The 25,801-nt window shown below is 35.2% G+C and overlaps 1 protein-coding gene across 3 annotated transcripts in view; it reads left to right on the top strand.

Moving 5' to 3' along the window:
- TRIQK (triple QxxK/R motif containing) overlaps positions 1 to 25,801 on the top strand; it is a 69,195-nt gene that overhangs the window by 34,823 nt on the left and 8,571 nt on the right. For all 3 annotated transcript variants that reach the window (XM_081325169.1, XM_081325167.1, XM_081325168.1), the window contains exons 2-3: positions 2,647 to 2,720; positions 25,309 to 25,394. In XM_081325169.1, coding sequence (XP_081181295.1) covers positions 2,666 to 2,720; positions 25,309 to 25,394 — 141 coding nt within the window. In that variant the 5' untranslated portion in view covers positions 2,647 to 2,665. The remainder of the gene's footprint in view (positions 1 to 2,646; positions 2,721 to 25,308; positions 25,395 to 25,801) is intronic.

The raw sequence follows: 25,801 nt of genomic DNA, 5'->3' as shown, positions 1-25,801 counted from the left end.
CACGTTGGTTGGGATAGGTTAGAGCAAGTAACTGTTAATACTGATCCTCTAGTGTTTGAGGACTCCTCTGATAACGTAACTAGTAATGATAATGCATCTCCTGTAAATATAAAAGATGAAGAGGAGATAGGGGAGATAAAAGAGGAATCAGAGGAAGGAAAGGAGACAGAAATTCAAAGCCCTGTAATTCCTTGGCGTTCAACGCGCATCAGACATCCACCTGATCGCTATGAAGCAAGTATAGTATGTCAAGTTAGTGTAGTACCTTCTAACTATGATGAGATCAGGATGTATCCTGAAAAGGAACAGGCATCATGGAAAGCTGCAATGAACAGGGAGTTGAAGTCTTAGACAGAAACACATAAGCTTGTCTACAATGGAGGCTGAATTTTCATGTCTATCAGTGTTATGTACAGAACTGCTAGTGTACAAACAATTATTGTTAGATATGGGTTTAAATGTAAATGATCCATTTATTGTGTATGAGGACAATCAAGCTGCGATAAAGATGGCTAATAATGCTGCAGTAAGAACAAGATCTAAACATACTGATCTTCGTTATTTGAATGTCAGACAATGTATCAAAGATAAATTAATACAGCTAGAGTACAGTATTGTTCATCTGATGTAAATATTGCAAACCATTTTACGAAGGTACAAAGTGCTGTGAAACACAATGCTAATTGTGAAAGAATGTGCATAAGATTGTAAGAGTTATATATTATTCTACCCAAAGGGGAGAATGTTAGGCATATGGTGCTAGCCTACAATGTTGGGTTGAAAATATATTAACCACAATGCTATGGCTTTAAGAAGTTAATTGGCCAATGGGTGTGTAAGTGTTCTCATGGCCATAAGAGGAAGCTAGGAACGTAGCTTCTCTCTCTCTCTGAATTCACTGCTTTCTACTGTTACTGTTTTTGCTTTGCTGTTGGTTTACTACTGTTGTAAACCTGAACTGTGTATTGACCTCTGGACCGGTAAGAAGACTTTGTAGTTTGGATTACTCCTTGGACTGTTGCTATTGTGTATGACTTGGACTGTTTATTTTTGACTGTGCATTTTTGTTTTTACACCACCTCAAAGTAAAATACTTTTTGCTTTAAGAACTCAGTGTATTTCTGTGTGTGACTTTTACTGCTCTCAGTGCCCTTCCTTATCTGTGCAACTCTTTGGTAGCACAAGGAGACCCTGCACACTAAATTCCATAACACTAATATAGATCTGTTATTCCCTTTCCACATCTATTGCAAGACATTTTAAATTGTGGCTGATCTTTTATGCAAATAGCTGTCTTATTAGACATTGTGGCTGCATGTGCTAATGTCTCTATGGGTTTCTTGGGAGTTTGCTATCTAACTATCAAAGCAGTTGAAAGGAATGATGATCACTGAGCAGCTCTGAAGAACAAAGAAAAGTCACAGCAGTTTTAGAGGTCTTGGTAGCCACAAAATCAGTGACAGTTTGAAGCACACACACATCTAAGTGTTTCATCTTACTAGACCAAACTTCTTTTTTTAAAAAATAACATTGGCATTATCTTCCATTAAGTATTTTACTGGGAGTTCAAACATTTTTTTCATTGCTGACGTTTTGTGGCAAATATTAAATTGCAATAAGCATTTTTTTAAAAAAGTTAGCTTTTACAGTCTTACCTGGATGTAATATCTATTCATCTAATTGTCTTTGTTTTTATTTCTTTTGTCCCTCATATTTGAATTGAAGGTAGGATATGGAGAGAACAAACAAAAAGAATGTATGTTGTTTATCTGTAGTTCCATTTTTTTTGTATGTGTGTGTATAGGTAGACAGACAGACAAACAGAATCAGCAAGGGCAATTGTAAATGTTCCATATAGGATTTATGAATAAGTTTATTAATGATGCTAAGCAATTCAAATAAAAGGGGAAAAATTTATTAATATCTGTAGTGTATCTTTGAAGAGTTAACAGATAATTAGAGCAGGGGTGTCAAACTGCATCCCACGGGCTGGTTGCATCATATGGAGGCCATGCCCACCCAGCTTCAGCAATGCAAAAAAAGTCATGATACGTCGCAACACGTCACGTGATGCGGTGAATTTGACACCCGTGCTTTAGAGTAGTGTTGAAATGCCTTGTTGATGCAGGCATTCATCTGATATTCTATGGTTTATAGGTTGCGAATGGCACTAAATATTACAGTTCAAGTTGATTCCTTCTTGATTTGCTAATATTACACACACACACACACACACACACACACACACACACACACACACACTGTTGTTTAAAACTTCACAAGATTTCTGCCTCCCATCACTACAAGAGAAGGAGAGTTAATAAGTCATGGACTTTTATAAATGTGCTTTTCTTCTTAAGGAGGATGAAAGATGTAGGTGACTGGTAAAACATAAAAGCTAGCACTTGTTGCTTGCATCATTGAGAAAAAGAAGAGTATGAAGTTTTGTTGATCTGAATCAAAACAAGAAAGTAATTTTAAGTGGTAGTAATCAGGCATTTATATGGATTATTTTCTCCGTAACTAAATTCTGTTCTATATATGATATTTTCCCTGTATGTATATAATGTATTGCTTGATTTGATATGTTGATGCATATAAAATGGCCGTGGAGTTTCTTAAGCATGTTTTAATCTTTGATTACAGAGTTCATAAAGACAGAAAAATGGGTAAAAAGGATGCTTCAAAAATACCTATGGATCAATACAGAAAACAAATAGGTAAAAGTTTTCTTGGATTTTGCATTTATCCCATCTCATCTTATGTAAAGTTTTGCACTAATACTGTTTCTTAATGAAAACAGAGTGAATATTAAAATATTTTTCCTTTTTAAAAAATTCATAGGAAAACAGAATTGTTTTTATGTTTCTATAGTGTTGCCTATACCATGGGTGGGTTACAAAAATGGTAAATATGAATATCTGAATGAATATAGACTGCAGAATCGAATTTAAATATATATTTAAATTAAATATTTAATAATAACTAATAAAAAGCCACCTCAAAATGCATTATCAGGAAATTCAGGTATTAGGATAATTTTACGGTCAGTTGGGGTAAAGTACAACTGATTCAGTGTAAAAAAATAATCAAACTAATCCCCGATAAGGGCAGTTTGGAAGCTGTTGAGGACAGCAAAAAAAATGAGTGATTATTTCATTATGCAGCCAATCTTTCAAATTCCAGTATGAATTGAAAAAGAAAAGAAATATTAAGGAAAAACAAAAATAACAAAAATTTAAAATGAATTTCTATTAATCAGTCAAAGAGTCAAAGTCAGAGTATATTTTATGACTCTTTTCTGTCTTCTCTGTTTGGGCTATAAAATCATTTTTTAAATTTTATAGCAAAAGAATAAAATGGTGCAGGAAAAGAAGAGCACAGCATTTTCTTTTGATCTAACATTACATGTTCAGGAGCTCAGCAACTAGAGGATTGAATCTATAGAGTTATAATGGCTGCTGTGTGATTTATCTTTGGTTTGCTGTGAATAATGGATATAAGAGAAAGTGGTCCATAGTTTGCTCCTAGATGTACCTTTTCAACTGAAAAGCAGAATTGAGATCTAGGAAAAATGTTTCAAGCCACTGTGAAGTTTTCTGATGTCCATTTTTAATGTCAGATTTCATTGGAAACTCTGTAGACATCGATATGAATGTTCAAAAAGTCATCGTGACTTCTGTACTAACATGTATTTAAACTTCACCCAAACTGATTTTTCGTATTTGCATGTTTGCGCATTGGATAGCCAATCCCACCTTGAATTTATTACATGTTGCTTATTATCATATTGCATACAAAAGGTACCACAAACGTCAGTGAACCTGACAACTTTTTTACTGCCTTTAAATAAGTTGTTAAGCTTTTGAAATTGAAAATAGATTTGAACTCTATAACCATTTCTCTTCTGATAGGCATTTCAAGTTCAGATGTTCCCTTTACCACTCTTTACACATCAGACCATGTCTAATTTGGGGGAAGCGATTTTAGCACTCCACTCAAGAGTTTGCACCTATAATTCAATGAAAGTAAAATTTCTTGTTCCCTAGCTTAAAGACTGATATAGTTGCTATCATTAAGCTTTCCTAAATCAGAACTGTACTCTGTGCATATGGTGAAGTAGACTAAGAGCAACAAAAAATTCAGTCAATAAAACATTCTCTACTCTCTTGGAAACACATTCATATCTACTGTATATTTCATGAATTGACATGAGATGTTGGGGTACTTATCTATATTAGTATAAAGTGAAATCTGCATTGATGATGAAAAATAACGAATTTTTAGGCTAGAATATTTTGTTTACACTCACTGCTTACCCTGGAGAAGTAAATTGTCTTAATCCCTAATGCCTCGAATGCTGGAACAGCATGGTCCAAGGACATAAAGTACCTGATGGCAACACTAGATGCTAAGTGTTCAGGATACTACTCTTTCAAGGCAACTGGGACAGTTGGAGAAATGCCCACTAGCCAATTACAATATGCTCTGAAGAAGACTGTTCTGGGTGACTGGTAACTGAATTGTAATTTTGCAAACGATCATAAGCTGTCAAAGTTGGCCTTCAAAGCACATCTTGGCGTATTTTACCGATGAAATTACCAGCAAAAATCTTGGATAAATCTTTCCAGTCACTGTAGGCTGAGTGTCATGGCTTTGTATATATCTGTTTATGTATCATCACTCTAACATCTTAACTCAGCAGCAGACACAAACTGAATATAGATAATTGCCTCTGTGAGCAGCTGTGGAAAAGACAACTCTGAGAACTGCTACAACTGTGGAAATCCTTTGAAAGAAAGGATGTGTGCTATACAAGCAGACGTATAAAAAAGCTTCCTTTCTTAAGAGCATTAAAACAGCCATATCTTTTTCCCACACTTGCACAGTTGCTTCATAATCTGTTACTGTTTGTCTGTGCATTCAATTAATGAGTCAGTTTTACCAGTGTTTCAAAGAGATGTGTTTGAGCTTCTGCACGAACCTTTTGAAAGGATTTGCATAGCCCTAATGCTTGCTAAAAACAGGATTGACTATTAAGCCCATATAATAAATATGGACTGTTTTCTAAAAAAGAGAAAATAATTGTCATATACTATTGATAAGAGAATAAAAATATAACAAACTGAAAAAGGTTTGCATGATACCATGCTAATGCTGTGAGTATCTGATGCAGATTTCTAGAAAACTTCCCTTGTAATGGAATTTTACAATAGAGGAGTTTGGAACACTTAATAATTTTTAATAATTGAATTATTTGATAAACTTTAGGGCAGAAAATTGTAATTAATCACTGAATGAATTAATCATTAAAAAGTGTTCAATGGATGTCCAATTTTGCCATAAACCAATATTGTGATTTAATTACTTGGGAAATTGATGCAAAAGTTTCAGAATACATGCAGTAAACATTAATGGAATAATCTACACAAATTTTTAAATATATAAGTCATCTTCATAATAAGAAATCATTTTCATAAGATATAGATTAAAATACTGCCTACTGTCCCAGTTAAATAGGTATATCATTTATTGGGCTGCTAGTTACGTTTTATGGTTTTTATGATATTTATGATATTCTGCTGCCATTCTTATGACTGCCAGTTGAATAATGTTACCAAACCTAGACTGGATTTCCAGTTTAAAACAATGAAATTGTCATCCATTTGTCACAAGAATATTTATACTGTACATAAAAATAATGGTGTTTTTAACATCTCTTATTTGAATATAGTTAGTTTTTGTTTTCTCAGTTTGATTAAAAAATACTTAGTGCTGCAATCCTTTTTATAATTACATCAAACTCAGTTGGGCTCATTTCCAAGGATATAGGGCTGCAAGCAAGTATTTAAGACAACAAAGGGCAGCAATTGCAAGGATGATGAAAAGGATATGCTCAGCTTTTTCAAATATGCACCACAATATCGTGTGAATTACAAGTAGGTGCTTACTTGTAACGGAAATCTTCACATTCTTCATTTATAGGCAGACTACATAGACAGGATTGTTTGAATTCAGGCTAAAACAGTTTAAGAGCAGGACCTTGTATCTGCAGGGTTACAGTATTTTCAGTATATGGAATAACTGGCATGGAGTTACAAGAATCCTCTTTCTCCCTGTCTTTGAATGCAGTGCTCTATGCAAACAGAATACCAAGAACACTGGGCGCTATCTAACAAAATGAAATTCATTGGTGAAAAAAGTAAGGTTCTACATTTAGGCAAGAAAAACCAAATGTACAGGTGTAGTATAGGGAGTACCTTGCTCAATAGTAGTAACTGTAACTGTAACTGTAACTGTGAGAGGGATCTTGGAGTCCTAGTGGACAATCACTTAAATATGAGCCAGCAATGTGCTGCAGCTGCCAAAAAAGCCAGCACAGTGCTAGGCTGCATTAACAGAGGAATAGAACCAAGATCACATGAAGTATTAATACCACTTTATAATGCCTTGGTAAGGCCACACTTGGAACACTGCATCCAGTTTTGGTCACCACGATGTAAACAAGATGTTGAGACTCTGGAAAGAGTACAGAGAAGAGAAACAAAGTTGATTAGGGGACTGGAGGCGAAGACATATAAGGAACGGCTGCTGGAATTGGGTATGTCTACTTTAATGAAGAGAAGGACTAGGGGGGACATGATAGCAGTGTTCCAATATCTCAGGGGCTGCCACAAAGAAGAAGGAGTCAAGCTATTCTCCAAAGTGCTCGAAGGCAGGACAAGAAGCAACGGATGGAAACTAATCAAGGAGAGAAGCAACCTAGAACTAAGGAGAAACTTCCTGACAGTTAGAACAATTAATCAGTGGAACAACCTGCCTCCAGAAGTGGTGAATGCTCCAACACTGGAAGTTTTTAAGAAGAGACTGGACAGCCATTTGTCTGAAATGGTATAGGGTTTCCTGCCTGAGCAGGGGGTTGGACAAGATGACCTCCAAGGTCCCTTCCATCTGAAAAAATGGGAATTTGGGACACTTCTTCATTCTTCATCTACCTTTTCTGTTCCCGGTGGTCAAAAGTCAGGAAAAGAACCAAGATATGTTTTTATGAAACCGTCACTGCTGATGAAACAAGAGCCCCAGTATTCTGATACACGTATTATTTTAAGGGAATGGATGCTATATTCATCATGACCAATAGTGTAGTTCAAAAGAATTCACAACAGAATGATTAATACTTTTATTTTGTTGAATTAAATAAGAAATACATGCCGAATGACTGTATAGTCATGATTAAATTTTGCCAAGCATTTCTTGAACTGCTGCATCTATCAAAATGATACAGCAGAAATGGGCTTGTTTCCAAGCAGCACTTTATAACAATACTGTATTTTTAACCTGTCAACTACCTCAGTGTCATGGCTGTGTCTTCAGTACAGTTATGAACAATAATATATAGTTTTGAGTTATAGAACAAAAACATCCTCTTGTTCATTTGTCAATACAATGATTGATAAAACTGTACTAATGTCACAGAATAAAGATAAATTTCCCCATCAATGCCCTTTGTTGTCAAGAATCTAAAATCTATTACTAAAACAATTATTATATTGCCTCAAAGTGGATTCTACAATACCTGTTGTAAAAAAAGGGCTATCCAGTTGAATACATTATTTGATGAAAAACTAAAAGATGTTCTTATTGAGTCAGATCCTTGATTCACCTAATGCATTATTTTCAACACTGACAGAAATTTCCAGGCTTCCAGAAGAGTTTTTCTAGTTCTTTTTGGTAATGTTAGAAATTGAATTTAGAATCTTCTGATACAAAATAAACACTTTACTGTTTGATGCAGATGGAGTTCCTAGATTAAAGATAATAACCAGTGTTTTCTGCATGAGGGTATGAAAGAGAGAGGAAGAAAAGAGGAAAGCAAGGAATGGAGAATGTATTGGGGAGAGGACTGTCTGTGTCTAACAAAAGGTTTATATAAAAGAATAGTGGATTGTTGCTAGGAAGTAATAATAAGGGTGTGATAAGTTTAGGTTCATATTGTGACTAAATGTTTTGTTTCCAATCCACAAATAGCTTTCCTATAATAAGAATATCAGTGGACTACCTGAGAGAAACTTAACAATAATTCCATTCTCATCTGTGAAATTACAAGAACTTTCTATTGCCTTCAGATAAGGAGATTGGCATTTCCACATGTAAATTACATTTTTCTCCCCCTCTTTTGACATACCATATACAGAGATCCCATCCATTTATTGGAAATTGTTGTGTAATTCTCTCTCTCCATTATTTTTTATTTTAAAACTTTGTTCTGTGCCTTGCCTTGATTGATGTTGATCGGTTCAATTTCAGAAAGTGATCTCTCTCTTCTCTCTCTCTCTCTCTCTCTCTCTCTCTCTCTCACACACACACACACACACACACACACACACACATACACAGACACACACACACACACACAGAGGATACATTGGTTTTCAAGCCTAGAAAGTTTTGCAATTGTGCAAAATAAAATTTTTATTAAACAAATAAAAAATATGAGATTTATTTATTTAATATTGGGTTGTGAGGGAAATATTTTTACAATATATTGATCTTATAGTTACATTTAATTATTTTTCATCTGTGGAAATTCTGTGTATAAGGGCTGAATGTGAAGTAATGCCTCCCATATTATAAATCATCAACAGATGGCAGTACTGACATGCTAGAAGCTCTGACATGTTCCTTAGCATCTTTTTTTTTACTTCAGTTAGTGAACAATTGCTGTAAGAAAAAGTTGTGTTGCTGTTGTTTCTGAAATGGAAGCTTGCAATAAGTACTCATTGGTATGGTTTAAGCAACCTACCATGATTGATTTTTGAGTGCCGAAAGAGTCTCACCAATTGAAATTCACTGCCGAATGCAAATTGTTTATAGTATTGATTATGTTGTTTTAAGTGTATCACTGGGCCAGATGAAGATGGTGAATTGGAAAGAGCTTCTTTAGGTGATCCAGGACAACATGGATGACCCATGACACAACTGACAAGTTTTATGTGAAAAAGGTCGAACTGATTAAGGTCAATTGGTGGATCTTTCAAAAGAAAATTGTTGTCAAGGAATTTTCACAGAAATGTTCTACTAATGTTGGAAGTTTTGTACAAGATGAGTTCCTCCCATGGCAGAAATGAAAGCTTCAATAGTTGAAATTTGTCAGCAATTGTCGTGCTATGAAAATGAAAGTGAGGAATATCTTCAAAGCATCATGATAGCTGATTAAATATTGCCTTGTGATTATAACCCCCAAACAAAGTTGTCAGCCCATGGAGTATCATCACAATGTTTTACCTGTGGGAGAGGAAGAATTGCAAATCCAGTAACAAACTCTAGTTTAAATCGTGATAGCAATAGCACTTAGACTTATATACCACTTCACAGTGCTTTACAGCCCTGTCTAAGCAGTTTACAGAGTCAGCATGTGGCCCCCAACAATCTGGGTCTTCATTTTACCGACCTCGGAAGGATGGAAGGATATGTCAACCTTGAGCCATTCAGAATCAAACTCCTAGAGTGAGCAGTGAGTTAGCCTGCAATATTGCATTCTAAACACTGTGCCACCACAACTCAAAAATAAACTATATTCCCAATTTTAAACTTCAGACTGTGTTCTTTCAGCTGGTTTGTTTGCCTGCATGGACCTACATAAGCAAACAAGAAGCTTCCATTATGACTGTATAAGTCAGGATTTTAAACTCATATATAAACATAGCTGGAGAGCTGATTTTGTCCAGGTGCTAGACTTCTGTAGTTTTGGTCATGTTTTTTTGTTTTGTTGAGGAATGGGAGTCTCTGTGTTGAGGGAGATGGTTTCCTAGGAACATCTTTGAGACCCCCACTTGCAAGTTTCTGGTTAAGAAGTTCCTGGATGAAAAGTTACATCTTAGGGTTCCAACTGGTTTTGCGTAATTTGCTTTGACTCCTCCTTTTTCAGAATCCCGGCAGTTGGTCTGAAATGGATGTAATAATCTCCCTTCTTGGATGGATTGTTTGGATTTGTTCTACCAAAATCTATTTTGGTTCTGTTTAAGGGGCGGTTGTACTTCTTGGTACCATGCGCCATATGGTGGCATCCTTATACTAAAATAAATCAGGCTTCAACACCAAAAAACTATACTTTCATACTATGAAAGGAATAGAAATCAAATGGAAAAAGGCATAATATAGTGCTGAATCTGGAGGAGAAAACAAATCTTCCCTACAATTTGTTTGAATTAATTAGTATTTCACTGAAAAAACCTCAAAGGTGATTCTTGTTTGTTAATTTCAACTTCTATTTCCCACTGAACTAAATCAGAGCTTTTCCTGGGTATTTCTGAAACCACAGCAAGCAAATCCATTAATGTTGTTTTCTTTATTATGCTTACTGTTTCAAATGAACATGAATTTTGTCTCATTGAATTTTTCTCTTTTCACATCCTGAAGATGTGCACTATAGTCAGCTTCCCATCTATCTGTTGGCAGAACTAAAATTTAAAAGATGCATTTCTTGAACCATTTTTAGAAGCAAAAATGAAAATGTTTAGATGAAATGGGACTTTTATCTGCCACTGTTTTCCCCTAAAAGTTAAATTAGATTTGCTCTAATAATAAAATTTAATTAACTTGCTCAGTTTTTCAGCAACAAAACTCATGAAACAATAAAGCTCACAATTCAGCAACAAAGCTCATCAATGAAGTTTTTCAGCAGCAGAATTTTTATGTTCGTTAAACAGTAGTGAAATTAAGCACCTTATAACTATTACAATTTTAAGAATATAATTCCTATAAAAGCAAGCACTAACCTCTATAATGTCAAGATCAGAGAAAACAATTTTCTTCTTTATTCTATGTTGGTCAGACTACATATAGAATACCTCATCCAGTTTTGGACTTCTGGAGAAGCAATGGTGGATTGAAGATAGCTCTGCTTTCAGTAGAGCAGAACAAAGGAGCTGGTGAATGGATCAGCACCTCAAAATTCCTCTCTGGATATGGTGAGGATCTGGATCTCCCACAAGTGAGCCATACAGAGGTTTTCCACAAAGAAGGCCATAACACAATGGTCTCTGGTGGATATTAGAATTCTGAGAGCCAAGAAAAGTTAGCTTTGTCCAAGCCATGATTTGGAGTCTTCAGACGGATGCTGGGTTTGCCCATTTCTTTTCTTAATCACTTCTGGAAATTGCTTGTTAATTGCTTTTTAGATTTTAAAAATCTTCAAAGTGACAAGTTTTATTGCACTAGATTACTTTCCTTCAATTCTCAGTGAAAGAAGTTTCATGTAAGTTTAACCTGAAGCAAAAGGGTAGCCTTAACACTGATTTTGGAAACTTATATATAAACTAAGGAGACAGATGAATTGGAAATATGATTTTGAAATTAATTAAAAGAATCCTTCCTGTCGCTTGTTTAAAATCCCATTAAAATATATGAATATTTCGAATCCAAGTATAAGAAATCTTCCTGTGGAAAATGTGGATTAGAGAAAACCTGATAAGAGGAGACTTTGAAAGCTGAATACTAAAGACAATGAGTAAGAACTATAGAAACCCACTAATGCGGAATGGAGAAAATATTTTAACTTTGGAAGAATTCAAGGATATTTGGAAACAAATGCACTTAAAATTTCTCTTAAGATTATCTGCTACCATAAAAAATGGATTTAAAAGAGGAGAGGATACAATTGAGAGGCAGGCTGTTTTGGATGTGGATTTAAAAATGTCAAGTTACAAGAATGAAATGGAGAAAGATGTTACACTGCATTTACAAACCGAATGATTTCTTAATAACTAAAAGAGATACTTGAACAACTTTCTTATCTTGGACTTACAAAATACACATCTTAAATTAATGATGGAGTTTTTGAGCAGAATCAAAGAGAAAATGAAAACAAGTCAACTTTTGGGACAGTATTTAAAGAGACTATAGATTTCCTTCTAAATTTCTGAACACAAAAGGAAGGCGTTTAAAGTTGACTTATCTGATCAAGTTTGAAATAGAGATGTATTCTTTCTAATGGCAATTAATGGATTTTTCTTGACCAGGACTGAATGACCAGGTTTTAACAATTTGTTTATAGGAAGAAGAGGTGTTTTTTTTTTTGTATTTTAAGAAAAAGTGATAGTGTTATAGTGTTAAAAATAAAACAAAGTAAATTAAAGTTGGCTATTTGATTAAGGTTAAAATGTAGAGGTTATTGCTGGTAACTCAGGACTTTTGCTGATTAGGACTAAATGATGAGGCTTTAAAATTGGATCAGAGATGAGATATGAGAAGAAGATAACTTTTATCACAATATTAGAGAAGATAAGTTCTGAAATTGTACTTGCTTTGATGGGGAATGTAATTTCTTTAAATAATTTTCTTGTTTTTCTTTTTTATTGTTTACAATTTCTTTACTTTTCCCTCTTTTTTTAAAAAAAAATATTTTTTCTTTCTTTTACTTTATATTTTCTTTAGTTTGCTTTAGTTTTTTTAATCTTTATATCTGCAAAAATTAATAAAAATATATAAAGAACACTGTATCCATCTGAACAACACATTTGAAAATTCACAACTTGAATAAATGGAAATAAAAGATGATGAAGGGCCAGGAAGGAAAAAACTTAGGATGAATGGTTGGGGGTATTGAATATATTCAACTTAAAGAAAAAGACATTATAATTGTCTTTCAGTATTGAAAGGCAGTTCATGTGGAAGACAGGGCAGACTTGTTCAGCATTTATGGAGAACTGGCTGAGAAACATATTTACATTACAAGGAAGTATGTTTCAGATGGACAGTGGAAGAATTTGTAATGATCAGAGCTGTTTAGCAATGGAAGAGATGGCCTTCAAAGGTGATGGACATTTAGCTAAAGTCTTTGAGGCAGGATGTCAGGAATCAATTAGTAGTGGATTCCTTACATTGGACCTTTTTCTTATAACCATTATATTTTATAATTCTGAGTAAAATTATCATTTTGTGCAGTTCAGAAGTTCTTCTGGAGGTTAAAGACCAAAAATATCTTCTTAACAGATACTGTAAAATCTCTTGAAATGATTAAACTTGTTCCAGCCAACCAAACCAGCCCAGTATAAATTTGAGGTCAGCCAAAACGAAAATTAATAAACAGTGGAATAATTTAAAATTACAAATGGGCGAGGCAAAATAGCCCCCATGGAAAGAAAACAACTTGTTAAAATTGCTGGAATCAGTAGTTGAAGATTGTTCCTTGACTTCATTCCATCACATCTTCTTGGCTGTGCCATGTGTGCTCTATATTAAATGGAAAGAATTTATAGGTAGATATTTCCCAGTGGCTTTCTGACAATTTTTTGTTGAAAATCCCTTCCCCTACTGAAGTCTAAAGCCCCAATAGTTAAACAGAAAGGCTTTGGAGTGGCATTTAACACCTAGATAAACAGATGTGGAGTAATATTTAAATTTTATTCTGCATTCTGCACACACTGACATTTTCATGGCTGTCACTTTTCCATGATCTGAGATACGTTAAAATTTGCAAAGGTAGCATTCCATCCATCATTTTCAACACTTGCTTATTCTGTGTTTTTTTTAAACATGTCCAGTACAAATCATTCTCACAGTCCAAAGCTGCAGTTCCTTTCTTGACTGATATTTTAGTTAATATTTCTCCATACAGTTGGAGACATTGTTTTGCATTGTTCTGCTCATGCTCCATCTGGTTATAAGTATGTACAGCCTCTATTCTTTTATGTAAACTGATATTAGTGTCATTTATTTTATGGTTGAACTGTTAAGACCTGTCAACTGACATTTATTTTGAAAGAAAGTATTTTAGAATTACAAGTTCCCTGAAGATGATATAGTGCAGAAATTATGAGTGATTCAGAAAGATTGAGATGATATAGTAGTTTGCAGTGAGAGGGAAAAAAATCTGTAAGCACAAAGCCAAACAATCCCAGTGAAGAGGAAAAAATATGGAGGACAGCTGTGGAAGCCAATGTAGCTGCAGAAAAAAAGTTCCTTAATATGTGAGGACAAGAAACAGATGTCTTTAGGCAGAAGCTAGATAGCCATTAGTCTACAATGCTTCCATTTGAATTTTTGTATTGAGCTGTATATTAGGCTTTGCTGAAATGGCCTCATGTACTGTAATTCTACAATTCTTCTTTTCTATTATTCCTCACAGTAAATTTAGCATGAGATAAAATAGATGCGAGAGTAAATGTATTTCATATGAGCTCAGTGAAACTTCTTTGGGAAAATATTAGCAATATTTCTCCAGTTAAGTGCCACCTACACTCAATATCTTGTTTTTGTTTCTGAATCCAACTAGAAATGGATTATAATGGTAATTGATACCAAAATACAGGGGCATATAATATGATATAGGAGCCTTCATTCAGAGAGCTGATTTATTTGAGCTGGCCACAAAGACTACCGATCATAAAATAGGAAATGGGTGTCTCTGGAGGTGTCATATCAGAATGGCAGCCATGACTGTGCAAAGCCTATTGGACTTAACTCAGTAGACTAGGGTGCATCAGGAAACATGACAAACTAAATCTACTTTATTGTAAAACTGCATTAACAGAACCTTGCAAATCTAAAAGTACAATTCTCCTTCGCAGCTTGAGTCATTAGGGTCCAATCTGAACCTCTTGGCCCACCCACTACCCAGCTGCAGGCTATGCTGTCTCTTATTTGACTGTTTCCTAGGCATCATCTCTCACTTCTTCTCCCATTACAAAATAATAATAATAATAATAATAATAATAATAATAATAATAATAATAATAATAATAATAATAATAATAATAATGTTGGAAGGGACCTTCGAGGTCATCTAGTCCAACCCCCTGCTCAGGCAGGAAACCCTATACCATTTCAGACAAATGGCTGTCCAGTCTCTTCTTAAAAACTTCCAGTGTTGGAGCATTCACAGCTTCTGGAGGCAGGTTGTTCCACTGGTTAATTGTTCTAACTGTCAGGAAGTCACATGTAAACAGAAAGAAATAAGCCCAATATTTAAAACTGCTTGAATGCAGAAAATGGTGGAAAGCTTCACATAGTATACACAATGATGATATTCGTGGGCCTTTTGGACCTCTTTTCCCTCTTGCTCTCTTTTAGTATGCAGTATATAGAACAGGAGTTACAGGTAGTCCTTGACTTATAATCACAGTTGGTACCAAAATTTTGGTTACTAAGCAATGCAGTCATTAAAACAAGTCATCACATGACTGGACCTGATTTTACAACCATTTTTACCGCTATCATTAAATGAATCACACAGTTATTAAGTCAGTCATATCATTAAGCAAATCCAGCTTTCCCCATTAAGTTTGCTTGTTGGCAAGGCCCTAAGTAGGGATGCTTTAACCATTGTAAATGCAAGTCAGTTGCCAAGCTCTCAAATTTCGATTATGTGACCGTAGAGGTGATGCAACAAGTGTAGTTTTGTGAATGGGCCATAAATCCCTTGTTTCAGCACTGTTGTTAAATGAATGTTTGTATGTCAGGTGCTATCTTTAAGCATGGATACAAGTGTGATTGCCTTGCAGAATCTCCACGCTAGCAGCAGACATACTTGGCCCTCAGGAAAAGATTTAGATGAGTATGATCCATGATAGTTTGCTTTGATTTGCATGTACTTTGTATCAATTTGGCTGTCTGTATTTGTACAACTTTTCCAATCTGATGCTCTTCAAATATATTAGAGCGAACAGCTCCCAGAATTCCCAGTACCAAAACTGGGAGATATCAGTTTGGGGAATATATATAGCATATAGAAAAGGATTGCTTTATGGATTTAAAATTACAGCTTAACTTGTGCAAGCAGATCTCTCAGCTGAAACTGCAGGGGGAAAGGAACTAATTGAAGGTATACATATTGCTATACCCAAGAAAGGCTTTTATTCAGGGAAAGAAACCCTTGGTGATAGCATAAAAGAAACTTATTCACTTTAATGCATCCTTCTTGTTGGCTTAAAGCTGAAATACAGTTACTTGAAAATTAATTTACCTCTCATGAATGACTGGCTGGATTATCTTTGTGGCATAAAATGTAATGATATGTCAGCCCTGAGCTCAGAATGCCTTGTGCCTGCTATTAAAAAAAGTTGTTCCTGAGCACTTAATGTTGTGTTAAATGATGATGTGTCCTTTGCAAATGTATTATTAGTGTCAAGCTGTTCCATCTCTCAAGATTGAGAAATGGCCAATGATTTGAGCTACCATTAAACCTGAATAAAAAAAAGAAAGAAAGAAAAGGGCTGTGCGCTGGGAAGGAGGTTCATGCACACTTGAAGTACTTACGCTCTGACTATATTCAATGCATATCAAAATGTTTCAGTTAGCAATAGACTCCAAAAACATCTTTAATCACAGCAATTGAAACTGTATTAAAGCAAATCTCTCTTCCTCTTTTATAAAGGAAAAATCTCCACATATCTATGGGTGTTAATAGTAAGATCCAATAAAAAGGGCACTGTGATATTGCTGATGAAGTTATAGTTTGATAGGTTTGCTATTAATTTAAATGCTAGTGTAGCTGGAGTCCTTTTATTTGAAGTGTGAAGTTTCATATTACTAACACAATTAGCTTTGTGAATATATTAACATCCCATCTCCATAGGTTTCCCAAGAATGCTTTGTAATAGTGCCTAGCCCTATGGTATTAGCCAGAGGAAAACAGGGACCTGATGCAATAATGATGATGATGATGATGATGATGATGATGATGATGATGATGATGATGATGATGATGATGTTGGAAGGGACCTTGGAGGTCATCTAGTCCAACCCCTCTGCTCGGGCAGGAAACCCTATACCATTTCAGACAAATGGCTGTCCAGTCTCTTCTTAAAAACTTCCAGTGTTGGAGCATTCACCACTTCGGGAGGCAGTCAATGCTTTCTCTATCAGAGTCAATGCTTTCTCTATCAGAGTCCTGAGAAAACTTCCCAAAATATGATTTATGTATCAACTCTTCTTGGACAACTCATTTCATTTTAATGTAAAGGTATTCATGTCAGCATAGATAAATGTGAAAATAGATTATAATTAACATGTCAATTAACTGCAAAATAGCATAATGTTTCTTATATGAGGGTCAGTTGAAGTTGTCCATATCTAGGACAATCCCATATATTTAGCACAAACATCAAATGTTGAATTCCCTTCCATGCAAATATGTTTATCAACTTCATGGCATTGAGACTCCCATATGGTGGGCATAGAAACCTATATTGATACCTACATAATTTTCTGCCCTATTATGATTTAATTTCACACAGGCCTTCTTCATTTTCCCTTTTTTTCTTTTTGAAAAATAGAAAGTTGTGATGCAAAACACTCATCTCTAATATCATCCTTGTTTCTAAAAATGACTCCAGTTTTTACTAAGCATTCTTATTAAATAACAATTACAACTGTAACCCAATGCTTTATGTCCACTTGTTCTGGAAACAAACAAAAAAACAAGTTGTTCAATTAGCCCCAACTTTAGTTGTCTTCTCATAGCCTTGGTGGAGCAGTGGGCTAATGCCTCCTTAAGTAACACCAGCTGCCTGCAATTAGTGCAGGTTCGCATCCCACCAGGCTCAAGGTTGACTCAGCCTTCCATCCTTCCGAGGTAGGTAAAATGAGGACCCAGATTGTTGGGGGCAATAAGCTGACTTTGTAATAATGCCGCTTGGGGGGGGGCGAAAGCCCTAATAAGCAGGCATATACATAGAATGAAGGCTATTGCTAAGCACATTTGATTTGTGCTTAGATTGTAAGCCGCCCTGAGTCTTCGGAGAAGGGCGGGATATAAATGGGATTAAAATAAAAAAAATAAAAAAATAGTGGTCGAGAGTTGATAGAAGATGTTGGTTTGGGTTATATGTTTTTGTATTTTTGATTTTTATTATTATGCAATATCACACTGTTAAATGTTATGAGCCACTGAGAATCTATTCATGATTGTGGCAGGACACAAAATTAATAAATGCATAAATAGGAAGTTGTATGGAGAGTATAATGGGATATGATAGCAACTATGGATGGATTATTTTCTGGTAAATTGCTGTTAAGGCATCAATAATTTCTAGTATAATATCTTTTTTGTAAATGATAAACCTTGTTTCACTCACTAAACCAAATAGGAAAGAAGAATTTATTTGATAGCCTGGCAGTGATACAAACTACCCCAAACCCATTAAATATAATTTAAACATTTTTTCTTTTTAAAAATATACGTCAAATATTAAGGGCATATAACTATATATTGGGAATGCAGGATATATTTTCTACAGTAATGATAAATTCAGAAATGTGTCTTTTTAGATTACCTCCTTCTCTGTAAATTTGTGTTGTGTACTGTGAATACTTTTAACGATACCATATCCAATAAATAAAATAATTAGGTAAAATTACACTAGGAAAAGAGCTCATAATAAATTCAGACAGCAAGAATGTGGTGCACCATGGATAAAAATGTGATTGCTTTCAACTTTGATGTGTTTCATGAAAGAGAGACATTGAAAATAAAACCAGAAACCCCCCCCCCACTATTTTAGCAAAGAGATCTGCAAATTAAACCACACTTAAAAGGGAAGTGCACACTGAATAAATTAGTAAGTAGGAATTGGTGTTGTAGGTATCAAATTATCCCTAACATTTAGAGACAAAGAAGTAACAGCTGACCTCCCATTGCTGGAAACACAAAAGCTGACTGAGCATTGGTGCTACATTATCTTCTATTCCAGCACCATATGTGTGTTTATTTTGTTTTCTGGAGTGGCAGGATTATATCCATTTAATAAAAGGTTAAAAAAAGATAAAATGATTTACCTCACAGGACAAGATACATAGAAAACTTAAAGGATTGTAACAGGACTGCTTAATGTACAAAAATCATGAGATTTTTTTAAAAGTCCTTAATAAAAATTAAATATTAGACAGTGTAAGCTGCACTGGGTAGGAAACTGTGTATTTTTTATTATTGTGATACAAGCACAAAAATATTCAGGACAGCAGTTTCTTGGCAGATATACGGTAAATTGGAGAAAAAGTGCTGAAAGGAGTTTTAAATCTGTAATGTTGATTTCTTTTACTGTATGTCAGTTTTTGGCATGCTGTAAATAACTCATTTTCAGATACTTTGTGTAATTAAATTTAGATTGTACATTTCTTATTTCAAATATTTTGACTCTTTCTTGTTTGTAATTTAATTGTGACATAATTGGTGTGGTCTGTATAAATGGGCAATAAATTTATGGATTTTGTTTGGGAGATTGAGCAATGAATAGAACTTGGTAATCATCCCAGGAGGAATTATCTTGGACATGCATGTGAGAGTTAAAGAACTGAAATTAGTTTTGTTTTTGAATGAAAGACGATTAGATATTTACAGGCACCCATAAAAGACAATGAATTGAGGAACAAGTTAGAAGCAAGTCCGTTTGCAGGTGAAAAGAAATGTTTTTGAATTTGAACCAGCTGTATTTTCTATGAAAGAGAGTCTGATAGCATAATGTGCTTCCACATACCGGTATATACTTTATGATACTCAAGAAATAGGAATGCATTAATTTTTATACTTACAAATACAAGCAAGGAGCAGCTTTGGCTGAGGATAATAATGAAGATGAGTATCAAAAAGACTGGGCTGGACCAAGGCAGAAGCTCAAGTGTAAACCAAGGAAGTCCTGAAGCTTACATTTTCATTAAACAGTCACCAGATGTTAATTGGCTAGTTATGCTTGGATTGCAGTTTAACACAAAGCACAAAGTGGAAGACTTGGTAAGATGTAAAGGAGAAAAAGCATCCTGATAAAGTAGTTTTAGGTAATTACTTAAGGCAGTCATAAGCCAAATAAAATTCTAGGATATTTCAAGAGTAGACTGATGTAGCGACTCTGGCTAAAATGTAGAACAGGTTTAGTCCCTACATAGAGAGACCACAATGTGAATAATCATAGCAAGCTAATAAGTGAAAATTTGAGAGTGATTCCAGTCAGCGATGGAAGTATTTGCCCTTGATTATATTCCTTAACTGTGCAACATATGGGGTGGACAGAGTATGCTTAGTTTGCATTTATTTATTATATTCATTTATATAGTTGACCAGTTGCAAGTCTGGGCAGCGATCAGCAGATTAAAAACCAACAAAGCATTTGAAAGCCCATTTTGAATTAGTACTTGAATCAAAATGCATTTATCATTCAAAACGTGCAATTCTTCAAATTTGTTGTATGTGTTTGTATTTGAACATGTCTATATAAGGGACACGGTGGCTCAGTGGGTTAGGACGCTGAGCTTGTTGATCAGATGGTCGGCAGTTTGGCGGGTCGAATCCCGAGTGCCGCGTAACAGAGTGAGCGCCTGTTACTCGTCCCAGCTTCTGCCAATCTAGCAGTTCAAAAGCACGTAAAAATGCAAGTAGAAAAATAGGGACCATTACCGTGGGAAGGTAACAGCGTTCCGTGCGCCTTTGGCGTCTAGTCATGCCGGCCACATGACCACGGAGACGTCCTTGGACAAGTGCTGGCTCTTTGGCTTTGAAACGAAGATGAGCACCGGCCCCTAGAGTCGGAAACGACTAGCACGCATGTGCGGGGGAACCTTTACCTTTATATAGACAAAATTGCAAATATTTATATAAATTAATTAACAAAAATGAATGAGAAAAAATGACTAACCAGAAAAGCTTGTCATTGTCACCATTTTAACTTTTTTGATTCCTCTTCTGGATGTCCCTGTTCACACTTAAAAGAGTTGAAGCTGACTCAGTATCATATGCAGCTAGACAGATCCTATTTTTCTATTTCTACTTGATTTAGCAGTGTGTGGCTTTGATAGTTTTGCAGTCTAGCCAGTGCACACTGGAGGAGATGAGGGAATGGAAAATTCAGGGGAACTACTGATTGAAGCATGGTTTGAGAGGTGAGGTTATCTGTTATTGTTCTAGACAACATAATAGCATGTGGTTTAGTAGTTATACACTGGTAGTCCTTAACTTGTGACTGGTTACTTAGCCACCATTCAAAGTTCCGATGGATCTACTTGGCAAGGTACTTGCAACCCAGATTAGAAGTTCTGATGGTGACCCCTCACTTGCAGTCCCATGACAGCACTTTTGGAACTATCAACCAGGCCATATTTATGGCCATTTGCAGTGGCTCACAATCACATGAGCATGATTTATGACAATTTTGCCAGTTTTTTTTTTTTTACAAAACTGGCCCATAAGCAACTAGGGATTTGCTTAACGACTTTGGCATTCACTTAACAAACACTACAAAAAAGTTATAAAAACACATCAACCTAAGATCCTAAATGACCATGGGTAGGCTCTCCATTATGGTTACAACTCAAGGACTACCTATACATTTAACTACTATCACTTCCATTTATCTGATTAGCTAAGGTGAATGAAAAGGATCACAAATTTAGTTGGATACCTCTGCAGATCATCAAGTGAGAAACACTGATCTAGCAAATGTATTGTTTGAAGAACTTTCAAAGGAGTTTGAATTGGTGGTATAAGCTGAATATTTCAGTTTGCAATCTTTTGGATTCATCTGGTAGTTTTACCATACAGGTGGCTATCTTGGATTTTTTTTAAAAAATGAATGGGTCAATTATTTAAAGGAAATTACTATTTTTCTTTTATCTTTTATTATCCCTTGTAAATTTTTACACACAGTTGATTCAAACTTGTATTCTCTCCTATGTATTCTCTTCTGATTTTAATACTTAGAAAGGAGACTGAGAAACTTAATCACAGATGCTTTATTTTTGAGATTTATCAGCTGTAGATTCGTTGTAAAAATAGATTGTTTACAGTAAAGGTGGTTTTCAGTTCTTAATAACTACGTTTGCAGTAAATGTAGATTCAGGTTGTTAACACTGACTTTAAATTCAGTCTGCATATATTGCCAATTATAAATTGATTGACAGTCAGATTTAAGAAATAATAATAGAGAACATAAAATTTATTTCAGTAGAATTCCTGAAACCACTTACTGATATGTTGCCCTGATTAATGGACTCTTTCGGGATACTTGGACATAGTTATGCAGCACATCAATAACCTCTTCTTGAAAGCAACTGATTCTTCTTAAGACATAATGATACCGATTAAAATCTTGTATTACTTCTCAGATGGATCTGATGTGCATCCAATGCACGTAATTGTCCTTTAACCTTGTGCTTCAGCCCAAACTATTTTTATCTGCATTTAAATTTATTGCTGCAGAAATGATTCCTATATATCATTGCTTTGCACTGCATAATTGCTTTGAAGATGAATGATTTATTGGAAGAAGAAGGTACTTTGTTTTATATCTTTCTACTTAATGGAAAAAGAAGGTATATTGCTGTAAGGCTGATTCAAATAGCCCTCCTAATAATGTCTTTATTTCGTGAAAGAGAAAAATAATTCTTGATGATTATAGATATGCAGATCAGGATGATGATAAACCAGGTGGCAGTTATTTATTTTTTAATTTATTATAATGTTTACAGTATATGTTGCCCTTCAAACTAAACATTGATTTCAAGAAGGCTTAAAAACCTGTATCTAAAAAATGTGAACTAAAACAATAACTTAAACTAAGTATTTAAACCATGGGCTTCTTGACAACAAAATTAAAGTTCATTAAAAAGCAGGTCCCCCTCAAATCTTGCGATGCTACGTGATTCTCATGGTGATGGTCTTCCTGGGAGGGATGAGCAATGAATTTCTGGAAGAATGGCCAAGAACTCCCAGACTGATCCAAGGTGTGAAAGTTATCCCAGTTGATCCAATAAAGCAAGTAGGCATCTATACTGAGAAGCAGGTAAAGGAAGATGTTGAAAATGGATGATCTTTAGTGATAATAGGAAAAACCACATAGATAGGCCAGGTAAGCTGGCTGACAATATGCTGCTACATGATATCATCCAACAATATCATTGGATGGCACTACTGAAGAGCAGCAGAGGAACTTGTGGTATTTATAACACAGCTAGAGAAAAGCTTTTGGAGTATCTAGTTGCTGATGATGCTATGCGGGAAAAGAACATCAGAAGCTGCAGAGATAGAATTACTGTAGGGATGTGGAATGTAAGAAGCATGAACACGGGAAAGCTCAGACAGTGAAAGATAAAATGAATCAGCTACCCATTGGCATATTGGGCATTAGTGAATTGAAATGGACTGCATTTGGAAACTTTCATTGAGAAAATCATACTGTTTACTACTTGGGATACAAAGAAGAAAGAAGGAATAGTGTTGCTTTTATAGGAAAGATATAACAAGTAGAGTACTTAGATGGGATCAATGGTGAAATAATATAATTTACACCTGATGGACTACCCTTTCATAAGATGGTTACTGAGTTCATGTTTATGCTTCAATCACTGAAGCATGAGAGGCTGACAGGTTTAATGGTTAAGTTCAATATGGCATTGAAAGAACATACCAGCTTGTTGTCCTTATTGCAGTTGTGGTGCTGATATGCAAACTATTAAACATATTGTGCAAGTTTGCCCGCAATGTGTGTTCTCCAGTTCCCTAGAAGATCTGCACAAAGCAACACCAGGATAGCTGAATTGGACATCCAGTTATGAGGCCTTTGATCATGCTGCGTTTTGTGTATATATGCTTACTCAACTTTTGACATGCTTTCATCATATACTAAATAAGTAATAAACTAGTTGTCCTTGTTGTGTCTGGAGACTGGAATGCCAGTTGGAAATAATGAGAAAAGATAACTGGACACTATGGCTTTGGACTAACTGCCAGTTTCTGCAAATTCAATTATTTTTTCATTGATGGAGATCCAAAGGAACTGTGGAATTAAATCAAGGAAATTGTTAAGAATGACTACTAAAAGACTCTAACCAAAGTATGCCAGCAAATCTGAAGAACAGCCAACTGTGAACAGTTTAGAACAGGTTAACCTATATATCTATATCAAAGAAAGGAGACATAACAGATTGAAAACTATCACACGATATCCTTCATTTCATATGCTAGCAAAATAATGCTTAGGAACAGCCAAAATAAATTACAGCCCTAGGTAAAAAGGGAGATACCAGAAGTTCAAGCTGTTTTTTAAAAAAAGGCTGAAGAGAAAGGAACTAGCAATCAGGAAAAACACCGCACACTAGCATTTGATAGGGTAGATTTGCAGAAATGACATTTAAATTTGTGGAGTAGGGCACAATTTTTTAAAAATGTAAGAATTCTGAAGAGTAGATTCATGGGAAAATCTTTTTTTTAATGACAAATGGCTCTATGCAGCATCAAAACATATTATGAAATAGATTTTTCATATACCTTTTACTATCCCATTTCTTGCCCCAAATGGTAATAGTTTCATAAAAACTTGAGTCTAACAAATACGTGGCATGGTACTTATTTTCAATATATTTGCCTATGATTGTACCCTAAACAACAACCTTATAAAGTGTAGCTTTCAACTAATCTGACTCTGCTAAGGCAGAGAAGCAAACTGCTATAATGCAGTTGACATTATTTCAAAGTTGACAAAACCTATCATTACTAAGGAGGAATGCATCTTATTTTAAGGACTGAATATGGGAATAGGGATAATCATCTTTTATATACAATACAGTTATTTCCAAAGAGTAGACTTTTTCATGAGAAAGCATGCTATTCTCTGGATGAATGGTTGGTTCAGGAATTCTGGGAGTTGAAGTCCACAAGTCATAAAATTACCATAGTTGCTCTCCCCTACTGTGGAGTTATATTACCCCTGCCCAAGATTTGTTTGACTCCCATCCTAATGACAACTTGGTTGTTTCCATGGGTCTTGGAAAAAGAGTGATTGTGGTCTATCCATGGTTTTGAGGTTTTTTATTGGTATCGTAGATACTTCCAGTCTGCTGTAATTTTTTTCTATATATGTTGTTCTTTAATTGTAAGTGACCCAAAGTTATTAAGAAATTAGGTGACCTCAAAATGTAATTTAATGAATTAACCTCACTGTATGGAAACATTATATACATTTTGACTATTGTGTGATTTTTTTCATTAAATAATTGCTCTGTTTGTATGCCTGTTTCTCTTTCTGTGTGCATATACTGGATTTAGTATGACAATGTGGTATGTTATGGCAGCAGGGTTTTAGAATAATCACTTGTACATGACCATCCCAAGCACAAAATAATAAATTGTTCATATCATTTAACCATGTAACCCCCTTTTAAGCAAACGTCTCAGTGTCATTGAGCTACCAACTCCATACTAGTTCTCTGTGGCTATTAAAGATAGCAACTCCCTCTTCTTCTGGGTATGCCACAGTCATTTAACAATTGTCTCTCATTTCTCTGGAGGATATTCAATAATACATTTTTCCCCTTCTTTAACAGGAAAACAAGATTATAAGAAAAACAAACCAATGTTAAAAGCAGCAAAACTGAAAGCAGAGGCCAAAAAAACTGCACCAGGCATAAAGGTATGGGTAGTATATATTTAGGGACGCAGTGGGTTAGGATGCTGAGCTTGTCCATCAGAAGGTCAACAGTTTGGTGGGTCGAATCCCGAGTGCCGTGTAACAGAGTGAGTTCCTGTTACTCATCCCAGCTTCTGCCAACCTAGCAGTTCAAAAGCACGTAAAAATGCAAGTAGAAAAATATGGACCACTGCGGTGGGAAGGTAACAGCGTTCCGTGTGCCTTTGGCATCTAGTCATGCCGGCCACAGGACCATGGAGACGTCCTCGGACAAGCACTGGCTCTTCAGCTTTGAAACGGAGATGAGCACCGGCCCCTAGAGTCGGAAACGACTAGCACGCATGTGCGGGGGAACCTTTACCTTTACCTTTTAGTATATATTTACATCATCATCTAATAAATATAGAGGA

The sequence above is a fragment of the Vipera berus genome, assembly GCF_964194415.1.
Source record: "Vipera berus genome assembly, chromosome: 3".
Lineage (NCBI taxonomy): Eukaryota > Metazoa > Chordata > Lepidosauria > Squamata > Viperidae > Vipera > Vipera berus.
This window is presented reverse-complemented; position numbering and strand designations above follow the sequence as displayed.